This window comes from Anomaloglossus baeobatrachus, chromosome 8 (assembly GCF_048569485.1).
Source record: "Anomaloglossus baeobatrachus isolate aAnoBae1 chromosome 8, aAnoBae1.hap1, whole genome shotgun sequence".
Lineage (NCBI taxonomy): Eukaryota > Metazoa > Chordata > Amphibia > Anura > Aromobatidae > Anomaloglossus > Anomaloglossus baeobatrachus.
Genome location: NC_134360.1, coordinates 191,456,584 through 191,484,166, shown reverse-complemented (window position 1 = coordinate 191,484,166; position 27,583 = coordinate 191,456,584). Strand labels below are relative to the sequence as shown.

At 49.3% G+C, this 27,583-nt stretch overlaps 1 protein-coding gene across 2 annotated transcripts in view; it reads left to right on the top strand.

Annotated features, from left to right (window-relative positions):
- Positions 1–27,583, top strand: part of HFM1 (helicase for meiosis 1) — a 276,350-nt gene that overhangs the window by 84,480 nt on the left and 164,287 nt on the right. For both annotated transcript variants that reach the window (XM_075321028.1, XM_075321027.1), the window contains exons 9-10: positions 4,807–4,884; positions 13,301–13,462. In XM_075321028.1, the coding sequence (XP_075177143.1) occupies positions 4,807–4,884; positions 13,301–13,462 (240 nt within the window). The remainder of the gene's footprint in view (positions 1–4,806; positions 4,885–13,300; positions 13,463–27,583) is intronic.

The following is a 27,583-nucleotide window of genomic DNA, read 5'->3' as shown; positions in this document are numbered from 1 at the left end:
TTAAACAGGGTTCGTTCCCCTATCTTCACCCTCCACCAGACAGAATTCCAGTGTAGGGGGACTTTGTCTGGCGTCTCCCACTCAGCACTGGCCCCTGCGCTCCCTGTGTCTCAACACTCAGCAGCGTGACCGGCCGCTGAGCCACGCGGGAAAGCTATGGAGGGGGGCGTCGGGGTGCCGGGTGCCCGCTACTGGGCCCGAGAGACACTGCAGGCTGGACCCGGGGCTCCGGTGCGGGAGAGGAGCGGGCGTGTGGCCGGACGATAAAAAGGTTCTCACCGCCAAGTCTTCTCCCCGGGCACTGCAGAATCTCCCGAAGCGCCGCTCACAGCCGCCGCGAGATCTCACGCCGCGTCCCAGGAACTCCACGCGGCCTCTCCAAGATCCCACGCGGCTCGCAGATCCCTCACTCCGGTCCCGCCGTCCAACAATCTGGTGAGTGTCGGGGCTCTCGGTCTCTGCAGGCCTTCCGGCTTGCTCCCGCGGCCTGTGTGGTCTTAGCACTTACCTTCCTCAGGGCCGGGCGGATGTTAAATTAAGATGGCGGCGGCTCTTCACCCGCTGTAGCTCGGGGCGTCGGGCTAGACTGGTCCGGGATGAGGGGAGGTGAGGACCGTCAGGCTTTCTGGCTTCAGTCCGCTCCTTCTGAGCCCCCTGGTAATCTCTATATTTCCTCCGGCGGGTGCCTGCGGTTCTCTGCGACCACGCTTCTCGGGCCTTGCCACCTCCAGTGCCCTGTCTGGCCACAGCTTTGGATGGTTCCTAGGAGGTGTCCTTGTGGGTGCAGCCGAAAAATGAGGGTCTCTCCCCTCTTGTGGCGTTCTGGGGACCTGGATGGGGGAGCCAGACGGGTGTATTTTCCGTCGGGGAGCAGGGATGCCTGTTGATAGTTCAGGAGCTCCCACATCCACGTCTGCCTCTGACAGCGGCCATTTTGGACTCCTCGGACCACAGGTTATGAACTGGCTATAACCACAAACTCTCGCAGTGTACATAGTTACCCCAGTGGTACCAACCCCAGAGTCTGCCTGTTGATGGGGCATGGCTCTGCACCACCAAGGGAGCACGCCTGTTTATGGGGCCTGCTCTCCAGCACAAAGAAACGAAGCAGGTAGGCCAGTTTATGGGGCCTACCCTACGCCACCAGGACAAGGAGGACTGTCGCCAGAATGGTTTACGGCGGACCAGGCCGAGACCAGGTCACCAAAAGGACTGGTGATTACTCTGTATTCGGGTCTTGGGTTAAAGACTCGTGGGTGGTGGGTGGTGGTGGTATGGTACCTGGTATGTTTACATGTAAATATCTCCCCTGTGCTGGAAAAACTTGTGTTATGTTTTTCTTATCGTAGCAGCCCGAGGACGTGCTGTTGATAACCAAGGGGGAATGTGGCGCCCCTGACCCGGTAAGGCACCACTGAGTATTGCACCCATGCTGGGACAGTACTTCCAGGTAGTCCTAAGGGCCAGAACGAGGTGCGTACGCACAGACACATAGCAACCAGTTCTCCCACACCAGTAGATGGGACCCTTGGGCAGTCTCTGGAGGGGGCTGGTTTTCAAATCTTGTCAAGGAGTGTACCAGAGGGGCTGGGAGCTAGAGAGTGCAGAGGTTGTCAGGATAGGGAGGAGAGCCAGTCTGGTGGTGGTGAGCGGCGGTCGCGAGAGGGATACGCGCGCGGCCACTAGTCAGACCCTGCATGGGGTAGTAATGGTTAGCGAGGGAGAACGGTCACCTGGTAGAGAGAGTACGGTGCTCCTGGTGACTAGGCACGTACGTGGTACAGGTCCCTAGAGCAGACTTCAGTTTAACTACCTGCTAAACCTGCCGGTGAGGGGAACTACAACCGTACCTCACCAACCTTACAGAGTCCGTGCCTCAGCAGCAACGCAGGGACCCATAAGGGGACAGAGCCTGGAGCCATTTCACTTGATCCATGCTGCCAGCAAACGGGCCGAATACAGGGGAGAAAAGGCAGTAGCGACTCCCTGGATAGACCCCCATGGTACTCCTCCTCAGGGGGTTATCCGAACACAGCGTGCTAGGAAGGCGAGCTAACAGGTTACCCTCAGACTGGCCCGAAGGAACCCTGGTCTTACCTGGTTAATCACAGTAACGCCCGGGTCAGCTCACAACAACATCTGAAGTGAGTGAAAACCAGTTAAAAGACTTTTGGACTTAGCCTGTATTATTCCGGGACCCGCTACCCTGCTCACCCGACCCCTTGGGGCCTGCCTCACTCATGGGAGGCTACATCATCTGGCTGCAGACCCCCTCATAAAACCTGCAGCGGCGGTCATCCACATCCCTGACCGCAAGCCGTGAGTGGCGTCACGACATATAAAAACTGACATTACCTGTTCGCCATATTGAACAAGCCCTGTGGTGTCCCTGAACAAGATCAGCACTCCTGGGGCATCACACTTAGGCGGGCTTTGCACGCTGCGACATCGGTAACAATGTGTAGTCCCGCCCCCGTCACACGTGCAATATCTAGTGAAAGCTGCCGTAGCGATTATTATCGCTACGGCAGTTTCACACGCACATACCTGCCGTGCGACGTCCCTCTGGCCGGCGACCCGCCTCCTTCCTAAGGGGGCGGGTCGTGCGGCGTCACAGCGACGTCACACGGCAGGCGGCCAATTGAAGTGGAGGGGCGGAGATGAGCAGGATGTAAACATCCCGCCCACCTCCGTCCTTCTCATTGCAGCCGGGAGGCAGGTAAGGTGATGTTCCTCGCTCCTGCGGCTTTACACACAGCGATGTGTGCTGCCGCAGGAACGAGGAACAACATCGCACCTGTCGCTGCACCGGCATTATGGAAATGTCGGAGGCTGCAGCGATGATACGATAACGACGCTTTTGCGCTCGTTTATCGTATCAAAAAGGTTTTACACGTTGCGATATCGACTGCGACGCCGTATGTGCGTCACTTTCGATTTGACCCCGTTCAATGTCGCAACGTGCAAATCCGCCCTTACACTCTGAAGTCAGTTTTAGGCATCAGAAGAGGACTCCAAGGACTGGGGGAGTGGATGGAAGGTGAGTAGAATTGTTTATTTTTTATGAGTATGGCATGATGAGAGGCGTATACACCAGGATAGGTCCATGATGGGGATTATATATACCAGGATGGGGATCATATATACCAGGATGGGACAAGGATGGGGAACATATAGACCAGGATGGGGGACATATATACCTGGAAGGTGCCCAGGATGGGGACATTAGTACAGAATTGGTGAAAATTACCCCCATAGCAGAGTCAGCAGCAGATCCCCCAAATAACAGTGCGTCATAGCCACATTATTCGCTTCCATTTTTTATCCTGTCTTCCTCCTCTAAAACTTAGGTGCATCTTATAGTCCGAAAAATTTGGTATTACAAAGTTGGTTATTTTCATGTCTACTTTTCATTTCTGAAATAAAAATTAAAACGAAGGTTACGCTTTAAGTGAGTGCATTTCCTAGCTATATGCAATTACATACTGACCTGAGAATACACTTTTAATACTTGTCTTTTCTGCAAAATTTATAGAACACTGGCACTGATTTATTTGTACATGTGCTAAAAATGTTCCATCCTTTGTGCCAAAAAAACAGTCTTCCATGTATTACCAAATATTTATTATGCGTTTTAAACACATTCTTTACAAATTTTCAAGATACTTGATGAGGGCTACGGCATATAAAAAAGTGGATGGGGAAAGAGGCTTGATGCACCAAGAAATGTAACTGTGATGCTAGTCACTACTTACAGACAATATGGACGAAAGGGTAGTAAGACACAACAGGACCTCAGAGAGTAAGCAGAAATGTAGTCAAGTCACAGGCCGAGGCTCAGAATTCTAGGAAAGTACTTATTCGAGTCAAGAAGCAGAGGGAGACGTGATCAGGTAATGGTTCAAGGTCAGAAGCCATGAGGTAACGACAGAGAGGTGTCAATAAACAGTCCGGGGTCAAGAGCCTAGATCAGAGCACAAGCACAAACACAAGTCAAGAGCACAACTGCAGAACCAGAGGGTACGACTGACGACGTGCTGGGAGAGCATGCTCAGTAATAAAACAGAACAATTACCAGAAGCGAGGAGCACCTGAGTAAGCACCTCCCAGAACCAACATGGAAACCTGTGCTGTCAAGCAACCTTTCAGCAAGTGCTCAAAGAAACACAGGAGAGTGTCTCCAAATGCAAAGTGATCTGCACAAAGGAAACATGTAACTGCCGGCTCCATGGTTCAGGAGAGCGTGGCAGAGCATCACAAGTGTGCAACTTGCTCCGCACAGCAGAAGCATGACAGTAACCTTATGGACCAACAGAAGCCAACTAGGAAATAGTATAAACTTAGACTAGACAGTGTTAGGCTAAGTTCACATATCCAGTAATCATCAGTTAGAACGGATCCAGCAGCAATCCGCTGACAAAAAAGTTGTACTGCTGGATCCAGCCTAACATGATTACTGGACATATGAACATAGTCTTAAAAATATCACATTTATCAAATCGCATAAGATACGGTACTTTGATGGCACAGTTTAAGACTGTCTTCTCTGTTTGCACTGTATAAAAGACAGCTTTAGTAAATCAGCCCCACTGTTTGCTTAAGGAGCTGCAGAAGCTCCTGAAAACAGGCAAAACGTTTTGTTCCGGTGTATATCTAAGTTGAGACGTGTAACTAGCCAAAATCAAATACTATGAGCTATCTGAGTCTTTCAGTATTCTACACTACATAAAACGTCTTCAATTATCTTTGTGGTTTTATTTGATGTGTTTATATCTAACGTACATATATATAATTAATTTCCTTTAGGAGAAATGGGACAGTATGACAAGGAAATGGAGGGACAACACCTTGGTTCAGCTTGTACGTCTTTTTCTTATAGATGAGGTAATAATATTTTTTGTCTAGCTCACACACAGTGCAGATTAGCTTTTAAAACTAGAACCAACAAAACATGAGTGAATCGTTCCAATTCATGTTGAACTTGTGTAAAATGTTTAGGAATTCTCTACTTACAGCGATTTCAAACAATTGCTACTTGACTTGTATAAATCGCCTAAAAAGGCTGCCGCCATTGTAGCTATTGCAGAAGATTACATCGGCCACTTTACACACAGCGACATCGCTAGCTATGTCGCTGCCGATCGCACCCGTCCCCGTCGTTTGTTCGTCAAAGGCAAATCGCTGCCCGTGGCGCACAATATCGTTAGTCCCCGTCACACATACCTGCTTAGCGACGTCGCTGTGGCCGGCGAACCGCCAAATTTCTAAGGGGGCAGTTCGTTCGGCGTTACAGCGGCGTCACTAAGCGGCCACCCAATAGAAGCGGAGGGGCAGAGATGAGCGGCCCGAACATCCCGCCCACCTCCTTCCTTCCTCATTGCGGGCGGCCGCAGGTAAGGTGATGTTCCTCGTTCCTGCGGTGTCACACATAGCGATGTGTGCTGCCGCAGGAACGACGAACAACCTGCGTCCTGCAACAGCAACGATAATCGGGAAAGGAACGACGCGTCAACGATCAACGATTAGGTAAGTAATTTTGATCATTAACGGTCGTTCGTGCGTTTCACACGCAACGACGTCGCTAACGAGGCCGGATGTGCGTCACGAATTCCATGACCCCAACGACATCTCGTTAGCGATGTTGTTGCGTGTAAAGCGGCCTTAAAGCTCACATAATTTCACCATATGGGTACAGTCATTAAGGAGGTACTATCAAAGCCTGTATAAAAGAAGAGTCAGGAAATGCAGCAGCCATTTGGTGGTGAATCTGTGAGAGGACATCACAGCTCCCAACACACCATATAGGGTGTGAAACACACAGACTGGTATACAGCGTGTGTGTGTGTGTGTGTGTGTGTGTGTGTGTTATATCACAGCACTGAAGAAGATAAGTGTATGAACAAAAGAGAATAATATAGAGATTTAATTGATGGGGAGAGATAGGTAGTAGTATTGCTTCTGCATTTCAATTATACATATTTTTACTATCGAGCAGAAGCAGACCACTAATATTGTCGAAAATAAAATTAATAATTCTGTGAGTACATCATAAAGTGTGCATGCCAAAAATTACTTATCTTTTGCACACCTGTTATATTAGTCTAGTTTGTTGTGCGGACACCACATACCAATACTAAAACCTATTGCCATTGCTTTTTTTTTGAGGGGGGGAGTGCATGTATCTATCAATTCTTGGAGTTCAAAAAAGTTGCATGGTAAGATGAAAAATTAATGTAGCAATGAATGGGGTAATGTAAAAGTTAAGAAAAGCTATACCATGGTATCGAGCAATATTAAGAAATTGGTAGCTACATGTAGTAACTGGTGCTGGCGCCAACCGTGCAGCCTCTAGTATTACCAAACAGGTCACAATTTTCCTTTTTTTGCTTGTGGCAAGCAAATTACAGTGGAACCTTGGATTACGAGCATAATTCATTCTGGGAGTACGCTCTTAAACCAAGTTACTCTTATATCAAAGCGAATTGTCCCATAGGAAATAATTGAAACGTAAACAATTCGTTCCGCAACCCAAAAATATTTACTGTATTTATACAAACTTATTACAGTAATACAATATAATGTACTGTATTCATATAAAATTATTACAGTGCACTAATACAAAATATGGTGCAGTACAGTAAAAGCATATAAAACAAATTAAACTACACAATAGCTTACAATAGAGTTGTTGGTGTGCGGGATGTACAATACAAGCAATGTGCTGCACTGGTTATCAATAAGAAAGTACAATACTGTATCCACAAATGCAAATTGATAGATATGCTATATAGTATATACTGTACTGTACAATGGTATATTGTCTATAGTATACAGTACTTATGTACAGAAATTTACCTCCAGAGCGGGTCAGAGCGTGGTGAAAGGACAGAACCAGAAGTGTGCACAGTGAGTATTTGCTCTTATTGCAAAGCATTGCTCTTAAATTAAACCAAGTTAAATTTTTTTAGAAAGCTTTGCTTGTCTTGCAAAATGCTCTCAAACCAAGTTACTCTTAATCCAAGGTTCCACTGTATTGGGCAGAGAGCAAAGTACATTATGGACTATATGTTATGTTATATCATTCATTTCAGTCACACCAGAATGGTGGTAACTCTAATAGGGAAATTGTCAGTTTGAGTACATTTTCTGCACACTCCTCCTCAGCTGTCTTTTCAATAGTGGACTTTAAATTAGTTCAATGACATTTGTCTTTTTTGACCTCTAATCCCCTACATTGTAGCACTGCAGATGCTAAGATAGATATTTCACAACAGCTTTTTGTTGATTAGATGACATGAATAGTAAGCATTTGGATGTTGAGCACATGATTGAATTGCCTAGTTGTGTTGGTGGTGGTATTAGTAGTGGCACCGGTAGCAATAATAATATTATGGGCATTGGCAGTTGAATTGTTAGGCTGGGGCCACACGGGCACTACTGCGATCCACTTGCATGAGACTCGGCTCGTGCTGGCAGTACAGCAGAGCCGAGTGTCATGCCTGTGTCCTTGCAACTGAGGTCCGTTCGTGCGAGCAGACCTCAGCTGCGGGGGGCGGGCTGGCACTGAGGAAAGGAGGGAGGGATTTCTCTCCCTCTCTCCTGTGTAGCCGGGTATTGCCATTCTCGCACTGCACTAGCAGTACACCGATGTACCGCGAGTGCAGTGCGATTTTTCTCTCGCCCCATTCACTTGAATGGGTGCGAGAGAAAGAGACTCAGCTTACAATCGCAGCATGCTGCGATTGTTTTCTCAGTCCGATTAGGGCTGAGAAAATAATCGCCCATGTGTGCTGACACACAGGCTAGAATTGGTCCGAGGGGAATGCGATGTTTTATCGCACTCCACTCGCACCGATTTTCTCGCCGTGTGGCTTAGCCCTTAATGGCACTCTTAATCAAAGCAGTTCTTGAGATGGCCAGTAGTTAAGTATATTTCCAACAGGGAGACAAGTGTTAGCCTAGTCAAGGATGATGTGATAAAAAAGAGAAATGAAGAAGTGGAGGCATTGGCATCTGCCTGCCTGTGCATTATGGTTTATAGTACGGTAGGTTATTTTTGCCACTACCAGAGCTGGTCCTACACAGCCTCACATCTCCTGCTGCTCCATCATCTTTTATACTATTATGCTGTTGTTATAACTGTGTACTGACACCCACACATTTTCTGCTTGTCTGTTGTCTTTTATATCGACACTACATAGCTGCTAGGAAACCTTCCTTGCGTAAATAGAAGTATTAAAAAATCTGCTCCCAAAAAAAGGATAATTTTTTACGGCTGTTTGAAAATCCATTGTTTCTTCACTCTGCCATTAACAAACCTTATCCCATAAAAAGGGAAACATTTTGGAGTTTGTTAAAAGCGATTGATTTTTTTATGTGCCATTCTGTCTTTGTGCAGTGGGCAAGAATGTTTTCAATTTTTAAAACAAAAATGTTAGTACCGCCAAAAAGTGTGTGTTTGTTGTCACAGTTGAAATAAGCCATGGTTCTTCTTCCTCTTGCTTCACACACTGAAAACCAAAACACAAGTTTTCTTTCCCTAGTTTTTGTGAATTTTACTGCTGTAAAAAAAAGTTTGAAAATTGTCACTGGCTAAGATTGCTTTTCAGTTTACAAACAAATACCAAACCTGCTGCTACCCCAGAATAAAGGGATAATTCAAGAATTTTTAGACTTCTAAAAAAAAGGCTAAGCCATTGCTTTTTCAGTTTGCAAGCACCACACCTGTTTCCTACTCTTGAACAAAAGAATAATTTTTGAACCACCACTAGTCAGACAGCCAAAGCTTATTCCTTATAAACTGCACGTATACAAACATTGCTATGCCAGGGAATCACTACCAAAAAATTGATCATTTGTGGATTTTTTTTATTTTAAAAATTATAAGAAAGTCTTTCAGTTCAGTGATTTATTAAACAGGATGTTAGTTACTACCAGTTACCTCCTGTTTACCAATAGTCATATATGTTGAAGACATGAAGACACTTTGATATTGCTATTGCTGAAAAATTACTAAGGCTGCATTAAAGAGCTTTAAAACTTTTGGATACAGTCCAAGGAGACTTCACAGTGTTAACTAGGTCTTTTCAGAGCAGTTGGAGAATTTGCAGTACTTTTGTTTGGCAGCAAATCAAATTTTTGTACACGTTCGGAAAATCCAGTGAACTAACTCAAATACGCTAAACAAAGATATAAACGCAACACTTTTGTTTTTGCTTCCCTTTTTCATGAGATGAACTCTAAGATCTGAGGGTTTTTCTTTATATACAAAAGGTATTTTCCACTTAAATAGTGTCCACAAATTTGTCTAAATTTATTCTGGCCACAATAAGAGGCCTCTCTAAATTGTACAGTCTTAAGGCGGCGTCACACGGTACGATGTATCGTGCGATCGCATGAGCGATGGCACCCGCCCCTGTCGTTTGTGCATTACGGGCAATTCGTTGCCCGTGGCGCACAATGTCGTTAATCCCCGTCACATGTACTTACCTCCCTAACGACGTCGCTATGGGCGGCGAACATTCTCTTCCTGAAGGGGGAGGGACGTTCGGCGTCACAGCGACGTCACACAGCGGCCGCCCAATAGGGGCAGAGATGAGCGGGGCGTAACATCTCGCCCACCTCCTTCCGCATTGCCGGCGGCCGCAGGTAAGCTGTGTTCGTCGTTCCCGGGGTGTCTCACGTAGCGATGTGTGCTGCCTCGGGAACGATCAACAACCGGCACACAGAAGGAGGAACGACATTATGAAAATGAACGACGTGTCAATGAGCAATGATTAGGTGAGTATTTTTGCTCGTTAACAGTCGTTCAGAGATGTCACACGCTACGACTTCTCTAACGATGCCTGATGTGCGTCACAAATTCCGTGACCCCGCCGAAATATCGTTAGATATATCGTAGCGTGTGACGGGGCCTTTACAGTATTGGTAGGGTCCGGGGGTGGGGGCAGAAAGGCAGTCAGTAGTTTTTGTGACCACCATTTGCCTAACGCAATGCAACACATCTCCTTCACATAGAGTTGATCAGGTTGATTGTGGTCTGTGCATTGTTGGTCCACTCTTGTGTGACGTTGCTAGGTATTGGCATGAACTTAAGGCTGCTTTACACCTTACAATTTCTCGTGCGATCGCATTTGCGATTGAACCCGCCCCCATCGTTTGTGCGGCACGGGCAATTTCTTGCCCGTGTCACACAATGTTGTAACCCCCCGTCACATGTACTTACCTTCCGAACGACCTCGCTATGGGCGGCGAACATCCTCTTCCTGAAGGGGGAGTGACATTCGGCGTCACAGCGACGTCACACAGCGGCCGGCCAATAGAAGCGGAGGGGCGGAGATGAGCGGGACGTAAACATCCCGCCCACCTCCTTCCTTCCGCATTGCCAGCGGGATGCAGGTAAGCTGTGTTCATCGTTCCCGGGGTGTTACACAGAGCGATGTGTGCTGCCCCGATTCGATGAACAACAGGACGTGCGATTTTTAGAAAATGAGCGACGTGTCAGCGATGAACGAGAAGGTGAGTATTTCTGCTTGTTCATAGCTGTCACACGCTACGATATCCCTATCGATGCCGGATGTGCGTCACTTACGATGTGACCCCTCCGACATCTCGCTAGATATATCGTAACGTGTAAAGCCCTCTTTAATCTTGAACACGCTGTCATACATGCTGGTCTAGAGCATCATAAACATGCTCAATGGGTGACACATCTGGTGAGTATTCTGACCATACAAGAACTGGGATGTTTTCAGCTTCCAGGAATTGTGCATTATCATGCTGCAACATGAGGTGATGGTTGTGGATGAATAACAACAATGGGCCATTGAATCTTGTCACAGTATCTCTGTATTCAAAATGGCCTCAATAAAATAGACATTGTTTATTGTCCATAAATTACACCTGCCCACCGCCACAACGAGCCACTGTTTTCACATCGTTGACATCAGAAACCTGCTCACCCACACGACGCCATACATGCAGCCTGCCATCTGCCTTGTACAATGAAAACAGAGATTCATGAAGAGAACAACTGTCCAACGTGACATACGCTATTGAATGTGAGCATTTGCCCACTCAAGTCGGTTACGAAAACCAAAATGCAGTCAGGTGGAGATTCCAATGAGGACGACGAGCAGCAGAGGAGCTTCTTTGAGACAATTTCTGACAGTTTGTGCAGAATTTTTTTGAGTATATGTGGCACCCCTGAGGCTCTGGTTGCCACAGGGTACTGCACTCCAATTAGGGTGCGGTATCTATCTCAGGTAAGGAGGGGGTTAATCACCGGTGTTCCACACTCACATACTCTACACACAGCTCAGGAGCCTTCACACAGAGTGGGTTGGCTCAGGGTAGGCAAGGGGGTGGCCATACGAACATGGACTTCTCGGTCACTGAAGCCAGACACCTGGAGGGGCGGGTTCCACTTGGAGTAGAAATAGGCATCACACACGCGAATCAAGAGGAGACCCGTCAGGACCATAGTTTTGGCAACACATATCAGGAAGACTTGGACTTTACTGGGCCCTGTGGCTTGGAGCGGGAACTCAGCCAGGGTACCTAACTGCGGAGGGGGACTCCCTAAAAATAGGACTCTCACTCCTTCTCTCTGAAAAGACCGGTGGTGACCCCTTACCAGATCTGGGATTGACTTGAGCCCATCATGGCAGTGACCAGGCTGGCAGTTGAAGTTGTGATTAAACTACACCCTGAAACTGCAGAGACTGTGTTGGCTCGTCCTTACCGGCGCCGCTGCCCAGCACTTAGGCGCCAACGGCCATTACTACCCTCATCATCCACCCAGGGCCCGCTCCGCCTGTGGGGAGCGACACCATCCCGGCTGCCTCAACACCTGCCCCGCAGAGGAACCTCGCAGCAGCGGCTACTACTGGCTGCATACCACAGGTGGCATCACGACAAACTTTTCCTAATACCACACTTCCCCCACCATTTAACTGTACGCCTTGGGGCAATGGTACCGGGCAAGGCCACCCCGTGACAACGCCTGACATGACCCAAAATGGCCCGGCGACGAGTAGGCTGACCACCTGGTTGTGAGGCTGGTTGGATGTACTGCCAAATTCTCTGAAACGCCTTTGGAGATGGCTTATGGTAGAGAAATGAACATTCAATTCGTGGGCACTAACTTCTGTAGACATTCCTGCAGTCAGAATGTCAATTGCACACGACCTCAAAATTTGCGACATGTGTGGCATTGTGCTGTGTGATAAAACTGCACATTTTTGAGTGGTCTTTTATTGTGGCCAGCCTAAGGCACACCTGTGCAATAATATTGTCTAATCAGCATCTCGACATGCCACACCTGTGAAGTTTATGGGTTATCACGGCAAAGGAGAAGTGATCATTAACAGATTTAGACAAATTTGTGAACAATATTTAGAAAAAAAGGCATTTTGTATACATAGAAAAAGTCTTAGATCTTAGAGTTGAACTCATTTAAAACAAAATTGTTGTGTTTATATTTTTGTTTAGTATATTAAAATATTGCTCATCTCTAGCACTAATTGACTTCCTAACTAAGAATAGCAGAAGAGTCAGTTGGCTATTTGCAACCTTTCAATAGGAGATCATATATAAATAAATGTATATTGTTTTAAAGTAACGTGACATAAAAGTATCTGAAGGATATAGTCTTGTTTTATATTTAATGACAATTTGATTACAATATGTTCTCATTAAAAGATGTTGTCCACTACTTTGACTGACTGGTCTATCCTTAGGATAGGTCATCAATGTCTGAATGGCTGGGGTCCGTCATGCCGCACCTCCAGCAGGTGGCTGGAAATGCTCAGTTACGGAACTGCTTCATCTTCTGATAGTGGCCATGGTCAGGTACTAAACATCTGCCTCCTATTGATTAGAATGGGAGGTGGATGTGCATTACTGGCCACTATCAAAAGATGGTGCAACCCCAGAATGGGGAATTTACGGCCACCTGCTGCCACCGCTGGAACTGATATCAGCTGATCGTCAGGGGTGCGGCGTGTCGGACCCTGGCCGATCAGACATTGCTGACCTATCGTAAGAATAGGTCATCAATGTCAAAGTAGTGGACTACCCCTTTAATAATATCACTGGCTGTATTAAAATACCAGATCACAATGCCAATTCACTATAGAACAACATAAGATTTCACCATCAAAAGTTCGTGAAAACAAAATACAGGATAACACAGAGCTTGATAACTAAGCCTCTGAAATGTATTTCGGTCTGTAAGTTAGAGAATAATTCACTCATAGTAGATGCACATAATCTGATTTACATGATATTTTTTGTACAGGTGCACACAGTGAAAGACGAAAGCCGAGGAGCAACTCTTGAAGTTGTTGTCAGCAGAATGAAAACTATGCACACCTCCCTTTCTCGTGCAGCATCAAACGCTGGAAAGTTTCTGCCCATGCGCTTTGTGGCAGTGTCAGCAACAATTCCTAATGCTGATGATGTATGTCCTCATCGAGTTCTGTATATTATTTGCTTGGTTGTTAGCTAGGATCACAAATGAATATACAGTGCCTTGCAAAACTATTCATACCACATTTTTTTCACGTTACACCCACAAACTTAAATGTATTTTATTTATTGGGATTTTATGTGCTATACCAACACGAAGTAGCAAGTAGTTTTGAAGTGTAAATGACATTTTACAAGGTTTTATAAATATTATATTATATAAATATTATATTTTGTAAAAAGCCATGTAGGAGACACAGCTGGTATGTGGAAGAAGGTTTTTTGGTAAGATGAGACCAAAGGAGAACTTTCTGGGCTAAATCAAAAATGCTGTGTGTGGTAGGAAATTATAACTACATCAAACCAGAGTTATCTATGGTTATGGCTACGAACAACTAACTAAACTGTCACTATATCAGTGAACGTAACCATAGATAGCTGAGCTGCAATGCCCTGCACATGAGGTAAGAGACATGGCTATATCAGGAGAACTATACTACTTTTCTAATTTGAGGTATTTGCTAATATTATCATTATTATTACACCTTTTACCATGTTTCCCTGAAAATAAGACAGGGTCTTAATATTGTTTTTTCTCCTAAATATGTACTAGGGCTTATTTTCAGGGGATGTCTTGTATTTTTCCATGAACATCCACATTTATTTCTTGAACAAAAAATAAATACCGTATTTTTTGCTTTATAAGACGCATTTTTGTTCCCCCAAATTTTGGGGGAAAGTAGGGGGTGCGTCTTATAAACCGAATATACGGGGGGGTGTACATATATATATATATACTGTAGGGTCGGCTCTGGAGCGGTGCTGGGGTCAGGTGAAAGCTGCGGGCGGCAGCGTTACATCTCCTGCTCCCGCTCATATAATATGCACAGCCGCTGTCCATCAGCGTGGTGCTGAAACCGCATCGCGCTGATGGGCTGGGGCAGCAGGGCATATTATATCTGCCTGTGCTCCCTTTGATCGCACATGATCCCCCTTGTGTTAGATATGGCCCCCATACTGCTGCCCATAGTAAAATAAAAAAAGCTTTACTTACCTCCAGCGCTGATCTCCCGGTGTCTCTGCTGCTGCTGTCTGTGATAAGGCACGCAGAGATGATATCACTCTGCCGTGCCAATCACATGACCTGCAGCAAGAACCAGGAAGTGGAGGAGGAGCTCAACCCCACGGAGGGAAACACAGGGATTACAGCGCTGAGAAGGTAAGGAAAGAGTGTTTTATTTTATTATGGGCAGCAGTATGGGGGGCATATTTAACACAGGGGAGATGTGCGATCTATAGTGGCCATGGGCAGCAGTATGGGGGCCATATCAAACACAGGGGAGGTGTGCCATCTATAGGGGCCATGGGCAGCAGTATGGGGGCCATATCAAACACAGGGGAGGTGTGCCATCTATAGGGGCCATGGGCAGCACAGGGGGACATGTCCCACCACAAGAGGGCTATATTCAATATAAGGGGGCCATATCCAGGTTAGGGGGGGCTAATTTTAGGATGAGGGGGCTATGAGGGACATATACCCTATATGATTTGTTAGACGGACACTGGCATTATAAGATGGACCCCATTTAACATTAAAAAAAAAATTCTCTTTCTTTGTCGCTCTATTGGGAGACCCAGACAATTGGGGTGTATAGGCTATGCCTCCGGAGGCCGCACAAAGTATTACACTCAAAAGTGTTAAGCCCCTCCCCTTCTGCCTATACACTCCCCGTGCTCCCACGGGCTCCTCAGTTTTTTGCTTTGTGCGAAGGAGGTCAGACACGCACGCACAGCTCCACAGATTGGTCAGCCGCCACTGCTGACCATGTCGGATGGAAGAAAAGTGGGCCCATATAGGGCCCCCAGCATGCTCCCTTCTCACCCCACTCTTGTCGGTGGTGTTGTAAGGTTGAGGTATCCATTGCGGGTACGGAGGCTGGAGCCCACATGCTGTTTTCCTTCCCCATCCCCCTCAGGGTTCTGGTGGAAGTGGTATCCTATCGGTCTCCAGGCACATGAGACCGTGCTTCATCCACAACTCCTGTGGAGCCTGCTGGATAGGAGCCGGGTATCGTTCAGGGACATGGCCCTGCTACTTGGAGGTACTCTGTGTCCCCGTGGGGACCGCGCACAGCAACACTCCAGCTTTGCTGGGTGTGCTAGTGCACCGGGGACCGCGGCGCTGACCAGGTTAATATGTGCCATTACACACTCAGCGTTGCTGAGTGTGTTTATGTATAGGGACTGCCGCATTGACCTCCGCTGCCTTGGAAACACTGCGGCGCGGCTGGGACTTGTAGTGCGCCGGGGACTTCCACGCCGGCCGCGCTTTTACGGCGGCCGCGTTTATTACTAGAGTCCCCGGCTTTTTGCGGCCTAGTTTCCTTTCCTCCCGCCCATAGCCCTGACAGGCAGGGGAAGGGCGGGACGCTGCACAGAACGAGCAGCACTGAGGGCTGGAGCATGCTTTGCATACTCCAATCCCCTCACTGTGCACAGTGCAGGCACCAGTTCCCGCTCTTTCTGGGTCACGCCCACGGCTCCCTCCTCTCCTCAGGACGCATTCCTGTCAGCTCCTCGGACGCTGCAGAGGGGGACAAAATCTGGGAGACCCAGGCAGGGACTCTGGTGGCATCACAACCGCTTTAAGCGGGTGGTAAGCAGCACCTGTGGTGCTAGCCCCATTGTGCAGTAGTGTAACATTATATGTTTATTTTACACTGTATAGTGCACAGTTGATTTCTGGCTATATACCCTATTGTGTTGCTCAGGGAAGATAATAGCATGGCGCCCACAAAAGGCAGGGGTGCCAAAACACAGGCTTATTATGCTGCCTGCGCCGCATGTACGACCCCGCTAACGGCAGGTTCCACTGACCCTCATTGTATACAGTGCTCGGGCCCTGTGACACTTACTCAGCCAGAGCCTCTGCTAAGAGGGGCCCAGGGGGAGCCACCTGCTGACAATGTCCAGGTGACGGGGACAGAGTTTGCAAACCTCTCTGAGACTATGGCTAAGATACTAGAAGCCTTGCAGTACAGGCCGGTATCTCAGCACAGGGACTCTGTTGAATCTTTGTTCCCTGGCCCCCCTCAGTTGGACCAACAATGTCCTCCCGGGGTATCTCATAGATCCCAGGCTGAGGGTTCTGACACAGACCCCAGACCCAGACCGACTAAGCGAGCTCGCTTAGATTTTCCCTCGACATCATCATATTGTTCAGGGTCTCAGCGAGGGGAATCTCGAGTTGATGAAGCGGAGGTAGCTGATCAGGATTCTGATCCTGAGGGCGCTCTCAATCTTAATACTCCAGACGGGGACGCCATAGTGAATGATCTTATTGCATCCATCAATCAAATGCTGGATATTTCTCCCTCAGTCCCTCCAGCAGAGGAGTCGGCTTCTCAGCAGGAGAAATTCCGGTTCAGGTTCCCCAAGCGTACACCGAGTATGTTTCTGGACCACTCCAATTTCAGAGAGGCAGTCCAGAATCACCATGCTTGTCCAGATAAGCGTTTTTCTAAGCGCCTTAAGGATACATGTTATCCCTTTCCACCTGACGTGGTTAAAGGTTGGACTCAGTGTCCCAAAGTGGATCCTCCAATCTCCAGACTGGCGGCTAGATCCATACTTGCAGTGGAAGATGGGGCTTCACTCAAGGATGCCACTGACAGGCAGATGGAGCTCTGGTTGAAATCCATCTATGAAGCGATCGGCGCTTCTTTTGCCCCAGCATTCGCAGCCGTATGGGCGCTACAAGCTATCTCAGCAGGTCAAACGCAAATTGAAGCAGCCACATGCACGTCCGCGCCACAAGTGGCGTCCATTACCACTCAGACCTCGGCATTTGCGTCTTACGCTATTAATGCTGTCCTGGACTCTGCGAGCCGTACGGCGGTGGCAGCCGCCAATTCGGTGGTACTCCGCAGGGCCTTGTGGCTACGGGAATGGAAGGCAGATTCTGCTTCCAAAAAGCGCTTAACCAGTTTGCCAATTTCTGGCGACAGATTGTTTGGCGAGCGTTTGGATGAAATCATCAAACAATCCAAGGGAAAGGATACATCCTTACCCCAGCCCAAACCGAACATACCCCAACAGAGGAGAGGGCAGTCGAGGTTTCGGTCCTTTCGGGGCGCGGGCAGGTCCCAATTCTCCTCGTCCAAAAGGCCTCAGAAAGAGCAAAGGAACTCTGATGCATGGCGGTCTAAGTCACGTCCTAAAAAGACCACCGGAGGGGCAGCTAACAAAGCGGCTTCCTCATGACTTTCGACCTCCTCATTCCGCATCCTCGGTCGGTGGCAGGCTCTCCCGCTTTTGCAACACCTGGCTGCCACGAATAAAAGACCGCTGGGTGAGAGACATTCTGTCTCACGGTTACAAGATAGAGTTCACCTCTCGTCCCCCGACTCGATTCTTCAGGTCATCCCCGCCTCCCGAGCGAGCCGAGGCTCTTCTGCAGGCGCTGGGCATTCTGAAGGCAGAAGGAGTGGTGGTCCCTGTTCCTCTTCAGCAACAGGGCCACGGTTTTTACTCCAACTTGTTTGTGGTCCCAAAGAAGGACGGGTCTTTTCGACCTGTCCTGGACCTGAAACTTCTCAACAAACACGTAAAGACCAGGCGGTTCCGGATGGAATCCCTCCGCTCCGTCATCGCCTCAATGTCCCAGGGAGATTTCCTTGCATCGATCGATATCAAGGATGCTTATCTCCACGTACCGATTGCTCCAGAGCACCAGCGCTTCTTGCGCTTCGCCATAGGGAACGAACACCTGCACTGCCGTTCGGCCTGGCAACAGCCCCACGGGTTTTCACCAAGGTTATGGCTACTGTAGTAGCGGTCCTCCACTCTCAGGGTCACTCGGTGATCCCGTACTTGGACGATCTGTTGATCAAGGCACCCTCTCTAGAGGCATGCCAACACAGCCTCGACGCTACCCTGGAGACTCTCCAGAGTTTCGGGTGGATCATCAATTTTCCAAAGTCAAATCTGACACCGGCCCAATCGCTGACATACCTTGGCATGGAGTTTCATACCCTCTCAGCCATAGTGAAGCTTCCGCTGATCAAGCAGCGGTCACTACAGACAGGGGTACAATCTCTCCTTCAAGGTCGGTCACACACCTTGAGACGCCTCATGCACTTCCTGGGGAAGATGGTGGCAGCAATGGAGGCAGTTCCTTTCGCGCAGTTTCACCTGCGTCCTCTTCAATGGGACATCCTTCGCAAATGGGACAGGAAGCCGACGTCCCTCGACAGGAACGTCTCCCTCTCGCAAGCGACCAAAGCTTCCCTTCGGTGGTGGCTTCTTCCCACTTCATTATCGAAAGGGAAATCCTTCCTACCCCCATCCTGGGAGGTGGTCACGACGGACGCGAGTCTGTCAGGGTGGGGAGCGGTTTTTCTCCACCACAGGGCTCAGGGTACGTGGACCCAGCAAGAGTCCTCGCTTCAGATCAATGTTCTGGAAATACGGGCAGTGTATCTTGCCCTGAAAGCGTTTCAGCAGTGGCTGGAAGGCAAGCAGATCAGAATTCAGTCAGACAATTCCACAGCGGTGGCATACATCAACCACCAAGGCGGCACACGCAGTCGGCAAGTCTTCCAGGAAGTCCGGCGGATTCTACTGTGGGTGGAAGCCACGGCCTCCACCATCTCCGCAGTTCACATTCCAAGCGTGGAAAACTGGGAAGCAGATTATCTCAGTCGCCAGGGCATGGACGCAGGGGAATGGTCCCTTCACCCGGACGTGTATCAGGAGATCTGTTGCCGCTGGGGGGTGCCGGACGTCGATCTCATGGCGTCCCGGCACAACAACAAGGTACCAGCGTTCATGGCACGGTCTCAAGATCCCAGAGCTCTGGCGGCAGACGCCTTAGTTCAGGATTGGTCGCAGTTTCAGCTCCCTTATGTGTTTCCTCCGCTGGCACTGTTGCCCAGAGTGTTACGCAAGATCAGGGCCGACTGCCGCCGCGTCATCCTCGTCGCTCCAGACTGGCCGAGGCGGTCGTGGTACCCGGATCTGTGGCATCTCACGGTCGGCCAACCGTGGGCACTACCAGACCGACCAGACTTGCTATCTCAAGGGCCGTTTTTCCATCTGAATTCTGCGGCCCTCAACCTGACTGTGTGGCCATTGAGTCCTGGATCCTAGCGTCTTCAGGGTTATCTCAAGACGTCATTGCCACTATGAGACAAGCTAGGAAACCAACGTCCGCCAAGATCTACCACAGGACGTGGAAAATTTTCCTGTCGTGGTGCTCTGCTCAGGGTATTTCTCCCTGGCCTTTTGCCTTGCCCACTTTTCTGTCCTTCCTTCAATCTGGACTGGAAAAGGGGTTGTCGCTCGGCTCCCTTAAGGGACAAGTCTCGGCGCTCTCTGTGTTTTTCCAGAAGCGCCTAGCCAGACTTCCACAGGTACGCACGTTCCTGCAGGGGGTTTGTCACATCGTCCCTCCATACAAGCGGCCGTTAGAACCCTGGGATCTGAACAGGGTGCTGACGGTTCTTCAGAAACCACCATTCGAGCCAATGAGGGATATTTCTCTCTCACGCCTTTCGCAGAAAGTGGTTTTCCTAGTTGCAGTCACTTCACTTAGGAGAGTGTCTGAGCTAGCAGCGCTGTCATGCAAAGCCACTTTCCTGGTGTTTCACCAGGACAAGGTGGTTCTGCGTCCGGTTCCGGAATTTCTCCCTAAGGTGGTATCCCCCTTTCATCTCAATCAGGATATCTCCTTACCTTCTTTTTGTCCTCATCCAGTTCACCAATGTGAAAAGAATTTGCACTTGTTAGATCTGGTGAGAGCACTCAGACTCTACATTTCTCGTACGGCGCCCCTGCGCCGCTCGGATGCACTCTTTGTCCTTGTCGCTGGCCAGCGTAAAGGGTCACAGGCTTCCAAATCAACCCTGGCTCGGTGGATCAAGGAGCCAATTTTCGAAGCTTACCGTTCGGCTGGGCTTCCGGTTCCCTCAGGGCTGAAGGCCCATTCTACCAGAGCCGTGGGCGCGTCCTGGGCTTTGAGGCACCAGGCTACGGCTCAGCAGGTGTGTCAGGCGGGTACCTGGTCGAGCCTGCACACTTTCACGAAGCACTATCAGGTGCATACCTATGCTTCGGCGGATGCCAGCCTAGGTAGACGAGTCCTTCAGGCGGCGGTTGCCCACCTGTAGGAAGAGGCCGTTTTACGGCTCTCTTACGAGGTATTATTTTACCCACCCAGGGACTGCTTTTGGACGTCCCAATTGTCTGGGTCTCCCAATAGAGCGACAAAGAAGAAGGGAATTTTGTTTACTTACCGTAAATTCCTTTTCTTCTAGCTCTAATTGGGAGACCCAGCACCCGCCCCTGTTTTTTTGTGTACACATGTTGTTCATGTTGAATGGTTTCAGTTCTCCGATATTCCTTCGGATTGAAGTTACTTTAAACCAGTTTATAATTCTTTTTCCTCCTTCTTGCTTTTGCACCAAAACTGAGGAGCCCGTGGGAGCACGGGGAGTGTATAGGCAGAAGGGGAGGGGCTTAACACTTTTGAGTGTAATACTTTGTGCGGCCTCCGGAGGCATAGCCTATACACCCCAATTGTCTGGGTCTCCCAATTAGAGCTAGAAGAAAAGGAATTTACGGTAAGTAAACAAAATTCCCTTCTTTCCTTCACCAAATTTGGGGGTGCGTCTTGTACGGTAAATCATCAGTTATTCAAATCTAATCCTGTCAGCACATTCTGCAACATCAATATTTTGTGTTAATCCTATTACTGGTTCAGATGCACATTTTCTCATTTGATCTGCTATTGTATATTATATAACTGGAAGCACTCCCCATCCCATAAGGCCCCTTTCACACATTAGTTTTCTCTGATGCCTCATTGGGGGACACAGGACCATGGGTGTTATGTTGCTTATCCATAGGAGGACACAAAGTAGATGCAAAGATGTTAGCTCCTCCCCTGCAGTATACACCCCCTGGCCCAGCCAGGCTACTTCAGTTTTAGCTTAGTGTCTATAGGAGGCACATCTCTCCAGACTACTGCAGCAAGAATTTTTTGTTTTTAGAGGGCAACGGTTTCCTTCGGGGACCGATTTCCCAAAACCATCAACAGGTGGGAACGCAGAGTGTCGCCTCCACGTACCCCCTCCTGCGACGCTGGATCCTGGGCTGTTACTCACTGGACAACGGGTCTCACAGGCACCGATTTTCCAGAGCCCAGAGCAGATGAAAAGTTCCTCAGTCCCTCTTGCAGGCTCTGAGTTGATACACGCTCTGCACCAGCGTGACCAGGCAGCAAGCGTCAGACTGCCATCTCCACAAGAGGTGAGATCCTTCCGATTTCCAGAGCAGATAAAAAACTTCCTCAGTCCCTCTTGCAGGCTATGAGTTGATACATGCTCTGCACCAGCGTGACCAGGCAGCAGACTGCCATCTCCACAGGAGCTGAGGTGAATGAAAAACTTCCTCAGTTCCTCTGGCAGGCTCTGAGTTGATATAAGCTCTGTGACTGGGCACAGCAGGCGTCAGAATCCCCACACTGGCTCCCTGACAGGAATTGGAGCAAAGGCCACACTGACTGGATTGGGCTGATTGCAGACTCCTGCATAGCATTCCACCTGTGGTGGGGGGAGGGGGAGAGCCCCCAGGACTCAGTGCACCCGCAGCTGCGGTACACTTATAGAGTTTTTTTTCTGTCCACCATTGTTGTGCAGGGCTGGAGGGGGGAAGGGGAGTCCTTTCCCACCATTTTCTTTATATTATATTTTCTCATGCCTTCTTGTCAGAGCTAAGCCCCGCCCCCTCCAACACGCGATAAGCCATGCCCCCTCACGAAAGCGCACGTAACCCTCCTCACACAGGAGCTCTGCAGAGCATTGCTCTCTCGTTGTGATCAGAGCCTGTGGGCGTCTCTCAGAGCTGGCTTCCTCCTTCCCACAGGAACTGGGATGCAGGAGGAGGGGGGGAGGGGCCATCAGCATTCTGGGTGAGTTATATCCTCACTTGCACATTAAGTCTGCCGAGCATTGCTCCCTCATTACAATCAGAGTTTGTGGCTCATCAGCCAGGGGCTGCAGTCACATGTTTTATGTCCTGCACAACTACAGCAACAACTATAAGACTTTTTTAATGTATCCTGCCAGGCTGAGCTACTAGGGGATGATAGCACCTCTTCCTTCTGTGAGTCCGGTGCCCCTGTAGCTCCCCCACCACCACCGCAGCAACCGCTGCCAGCCCAGAGCCTACGGCTCCCAGTCCCCCGGAATGGGCACAGTTCCCAGAACCTGTTGCTGGCTATGCAACATCGTCCTCACACCCCTCCGGGGCCCTGGACAGAACGCAGCCTGATGACACCTCTATAGAGGGTCCTCCTGATAAGAATCAGCCCTCTGTTTCACCGGTTGCAGATCAGAAAAAGGGCATGACCCCCATGGTTCTCCCTCTGGGATACACAGATGGGGTTCTCCCATATGTTCCGCAGTCTCTGAGGAGCCGGAGGAAGGGGAATGATGTTTGTACCGGGATGATTCCTTGGTTTCAACCTCCCCGAGCAATCAAGCTGCGATGGACTCCCTTATTGCAGCAATTAACCAAAACTCTGCATCTGGAAGATCTCCCATCCACTACTACTGACCATGCGGTCTCCTTTAAAAGGGTGAAGAAACCTCAAAAAAAAAGTGGACGGCGCTTTGGTATCCGTAAACTCGTGGAGTCCCGGTACCCCTTTAGCTTAGCTGTCTCTAAGGGCTGGGCCGATCCGGCCTCGGTGGACCCTCACCCGGCTTCCACCTGCCTGAAGGACCCTCCTGTCTTTTACTTGATGGATCCTCCTTCAAGGACCCGACAGACAGACAAGTGGAGCAGCTCGATCGCTCCGCCTCTCCCCTTCTGTGTGGGTCACACAGGCACCAGGACTACCAGTTTCCCTCAGACCCTCACAGATGTAACAGTTCACATTGCTGCGGCGGCAGAGTACCTCATGCTGGCCTCCCTCGACGCTGCTACCTGTGCAGTTATTGCCGCCTCAAATACCATAACCATCCGTAAGGCCCTCTGGTTACGATAATGGAGAGCCGACTCGGTCTCTAAGAAGCCTCTCACAGTACTCCTTTCCAGACCGATGGTTTGCCGATCGTCTGGACAGGCTCTTTTTTTGTCTGACACCACGGGAGGAAAAGAGTACCTCACTCCCCCAACTCTAGCCCAGGATGTTTTTTACTAGACACGCAGTGCCCGACCTTCTCAGCCCTCCCCGAGTCCACCTCGTCCTGGCAGTCTAGACAAGGACCAAGGAGTCTCATCCTCCTCCATCTGGGCTGCCGCCTCAGACCACAAATGGGTGCGATACCTTGTGTCTTCTGGTTACCACATTGAATTCCGGACCCGATCCCCTGGGCAGTCTTTTCTCCCAAACCCCCCAAAGGCTCCAAAACACCACGAGGCCTTCTCCTCAGCGATCCACTCCCTCCAAACGGCGGGAGTGATGGTACCGGTTCTGGACGGTGAGAGGTTCAAGGCCTTCTATTCCAACCTCTCGTGGTCCCCAAAAAAGGACGGGTCAGTTCGACCCATCCTGGACCTCTAACACCTGAGCAAACATGTGCACGTAAGGAGATTCAGAATGGAATTCCTAGGGTCCATTATTACCTCTATGGTCAAAGGAGAATTCCTTGCCTCCCTAGCTATCAGGGACACGTACCTGCACATACCCATCGCTCCAGTTCACCAAAAGTTCCTCCGCTTCGCTGTTCAGGACTTCTTTTTTTTTTTTTTCATTTGTGGCCCTACCCACGGCTCTGCCACAGCACCAAGGGTCTTAACAAAGGTCATGGCGGCCGCCATGAGTGCCCTTCACGCTAGGAGAGTGGCTGTTCTGCCTTGCTTGGATGACCTCCTCATCAAGGGCTCAACCAGCGTGCAGATCTCTGTGGGCAACCTATTCCGCTTAGGGTGGCTTCTGACTCCAGTCAAATCATCCCCGGTCCCGTCAAAATCCGTCACCTCCCTGGGCATATCCCTGGACACCCTTCGGGGCTTGATATTTCTCCCTCAAGACAAGGCGACCGCTCTACAAGCGGTACACTGTCTTCTACATAATCCTCTCGCTCCATACGATTCAGTATGAGAGTGCTAGGTAGGATAGTGGCGGCTATAGAGGCAGTACTGCTTTCTTAGCCACACCACCGCCCACTACAGCTTGCGCTTCTAGCTGCCTGGCACAAGAGCCCCTTTTTTCCTTTGACGAACTTTTCACCTGACACCTTCAGTCAGGTATGCGCTTTGCTGGTGGCTTCAGTCCTCTTCCATATCGAGAGGGAGTTTTTCTCCCCCAAGTGGACTGCCTACTCCTGACCACGAATGCCAGCTTCTTAGTCTGGGGAGCAGCGTACTGACTCTACACTGCTTGGGGACGTTGGACGTCCCAGGAGTCTTCCCTTCCCAGAAATCATCCTGAAAATCAGCGTGATCTTTCTCGCGCTCAGGTCATTCCCCCCTTCTGCTAGCAGGTCGTTTGATTCGGGTCCAATTGGACAATGCAACAGCTGTGGCGTAGGTCAATCGGCAGGGAGGTACCAGAAGCAAGACAGCTTATTTCAAGGTCCTCAGGATCCTCACCTGGGCCGAATCGACGGGGGTCTGTGTTTTCAGCGTTACACATACCGGGAGTAGAGAACTGGGTGGCGGACCTTCTAAGTCGCCAAGGCCTGGCCGCCGGAGAGTGTTTTCTCCACCCAGAAGTGTTCCCACACATCTGCACTCGCTGGGGTACACCAGACGTGGATCTAATGGCCTCAAGGTTGAACGCAAAGGTACCCGCGTTCTTAGCCAGGTCACGTGATCCACAGTCCATCGGCGTGGATGCTCTAGTCTCCTGAAGTCGCTTCCGTATACCTTACATGTTTTTCACCTCTGCCCCTGCTGCTGCAAGTAATCAGGAAGATCAAGGCAGAAGGAGTCCCTGTGATACTAATAGCACCAGACTAGCCCAGGTGCGCCTGGTATGCCGAATTAGTACAATTGATCATGGTGCCTCGTAAGCATCCCAGACCTGCTGACCCAAGGGCTCATTTCCCATCAGAACTCCAGAGCCCAGAAGCTTACGGCTTGGCCATTGAGACCCAGACTTTAACAAGATCGAGATTCTCTCCCACGGTCATCTCCACCATGTACAGTGCCCGAAAGCCGGCCTTCATCCCATATTTATCACCGTATGTGGAAAACTTTCCTTACCCAGTGCAGGGAATCTATTGTCCAACCTATGCCTCTGGCGATCCCCAGAATTCTTGATTTTTTTGCAGTCAGGTTGCAAAAGGGGTTGGCCCTCACCTCCCTTAAGGGGCAGGTTTCATCTGTCTCAATATTCTATCAATACCGCCTAGCTTGCAATCCACAAGTCAAGACTTTCCTCAAGGGCATTTCCCATCTAGTTCCCCTGTATATACGGTCGCTGGACCCATGGGACCTCAATCTCGTTTTGGATGGTATCCAGGGTCCCCCTTTGAACCTTTTAAGGAATCTTCTCTTGCTCTTCTCTCCTGGAAGGTGACATTCTTAGTGGCGATTACGTCCACCAGACAAGTTTTGGAACTGGCAACACTCTCTTGCCGCAAACCCTTTCTGATCTTTCATCAGGACAAGATGGTTCTACGCCACCTTCCGGATTTTCTTCCGAAGGTTACTTCTCCGCTTCATATGTACGAGGACATTGTTCTGCCTTCCTTTTGTCCACACCCAGTCCATAGGGTGGAAAGGTTCCTATATTCGCTAGACCTTGTGAGGGCTCTCAGATATTACGTACCCAGGACAGCCCCTTTAGGAACATGGACTCCTTGTTCGTCATTCCTGAAAGGCCTAAGAAAGGAGCCCCAGCTTCATAGGCAACACTTGTTTGCTGGATTCGCTCTGCGATCCAGGAGGTCTACCGCTCGCAACTCAAGCCCATTCCTAGTGGGCTGCGGACTTATTCCACGCGAGCAATTGGCGCCTCTTGGGCCATTACGCATCATGCTTCAGTGAAACAGGGGTGTAAGGCTGCGACCTGGTCTTGCCTATATACTGTTTCAAAGCTTTACCGAGTCCATACCCAGGCTTCGGCTGAGGCGAACCTAGGTAGGAAAATTCTGCATTCGAGAGTGGAGCACCTATCTCAGTAGGCGCTCCTGGCTATCTGGGACTGGTTCCTAGTCCTTGGGTTGCGTTGTTTGTTTACCCACCCAGGGACTGCTTTAGGATGTCCCATGGTCCTGTGTCCCCCAATGAGGCGTCAGAGAAAAACGGATTTTTGTGTACTCACCGTAAAATCGTTTTCTCTTAGCCATCATTGGGGACACAGCACCCTCCCTGTTGCCCTGTGGGGCCTTAGCTTTTTTTCTCTCTCAGTACTATTTTGTTATGAGTATTCACTCATGTTTTTTGTTACTTGTTCTCCTACTGCTTGTGTACTAAAACTGAAGTAGCCTGGCTGGGCCAGGGGGTGTATACTGCAGGGGAGAAGCTAACATCTTTGCATCTACTTAGTGTCCTCCTATGGATGAGCAGCATAACACCCATGGTCCTGTGTCCCCCAATGATGGCTAAGAGAAAACGATTTTACGGTGAGTACACAAAAATCCGTTTTTTTGCCATCAGTCACAATCCGTTTTATCGACGGTCGCAGATTGTGGCAAAACTGATGCTACATATCCGTTTTTTGACGGATCCGACTAGCTGGGGGCTAAATAATAATTGGAGAAGGCTCAGTTAAAAAAAGCGGAATCCATCGCCGGATTCCGTCATTTGATGGATTGCGATGGATCCTGCGCCTATAGGCTTCCATTCCACGAAACGACGGATGGCGACGGATCTGTCGCTGTCCATTTTTTATACTTAGACTAAAAACGTTACTTTGTCCATTGTCTATGTCCGACTGACAAACAATTTTCAACGGATCCGTCGACGGATGAAGCGTGAGTCCATCAGTCACAATCCGTCGCTAATACAAGTCGATGAGAAAAAACGGATCCAGCAACATCAGTCGCCAGATCCGTTTTTTTTTTTCAAAATTTGACGGATTGTGACTGATGGTAAAAAACTGATGTGTGAAAGGGGCCTAATGCGGGCGTCACACGGGACGATCTATCGTGCAATT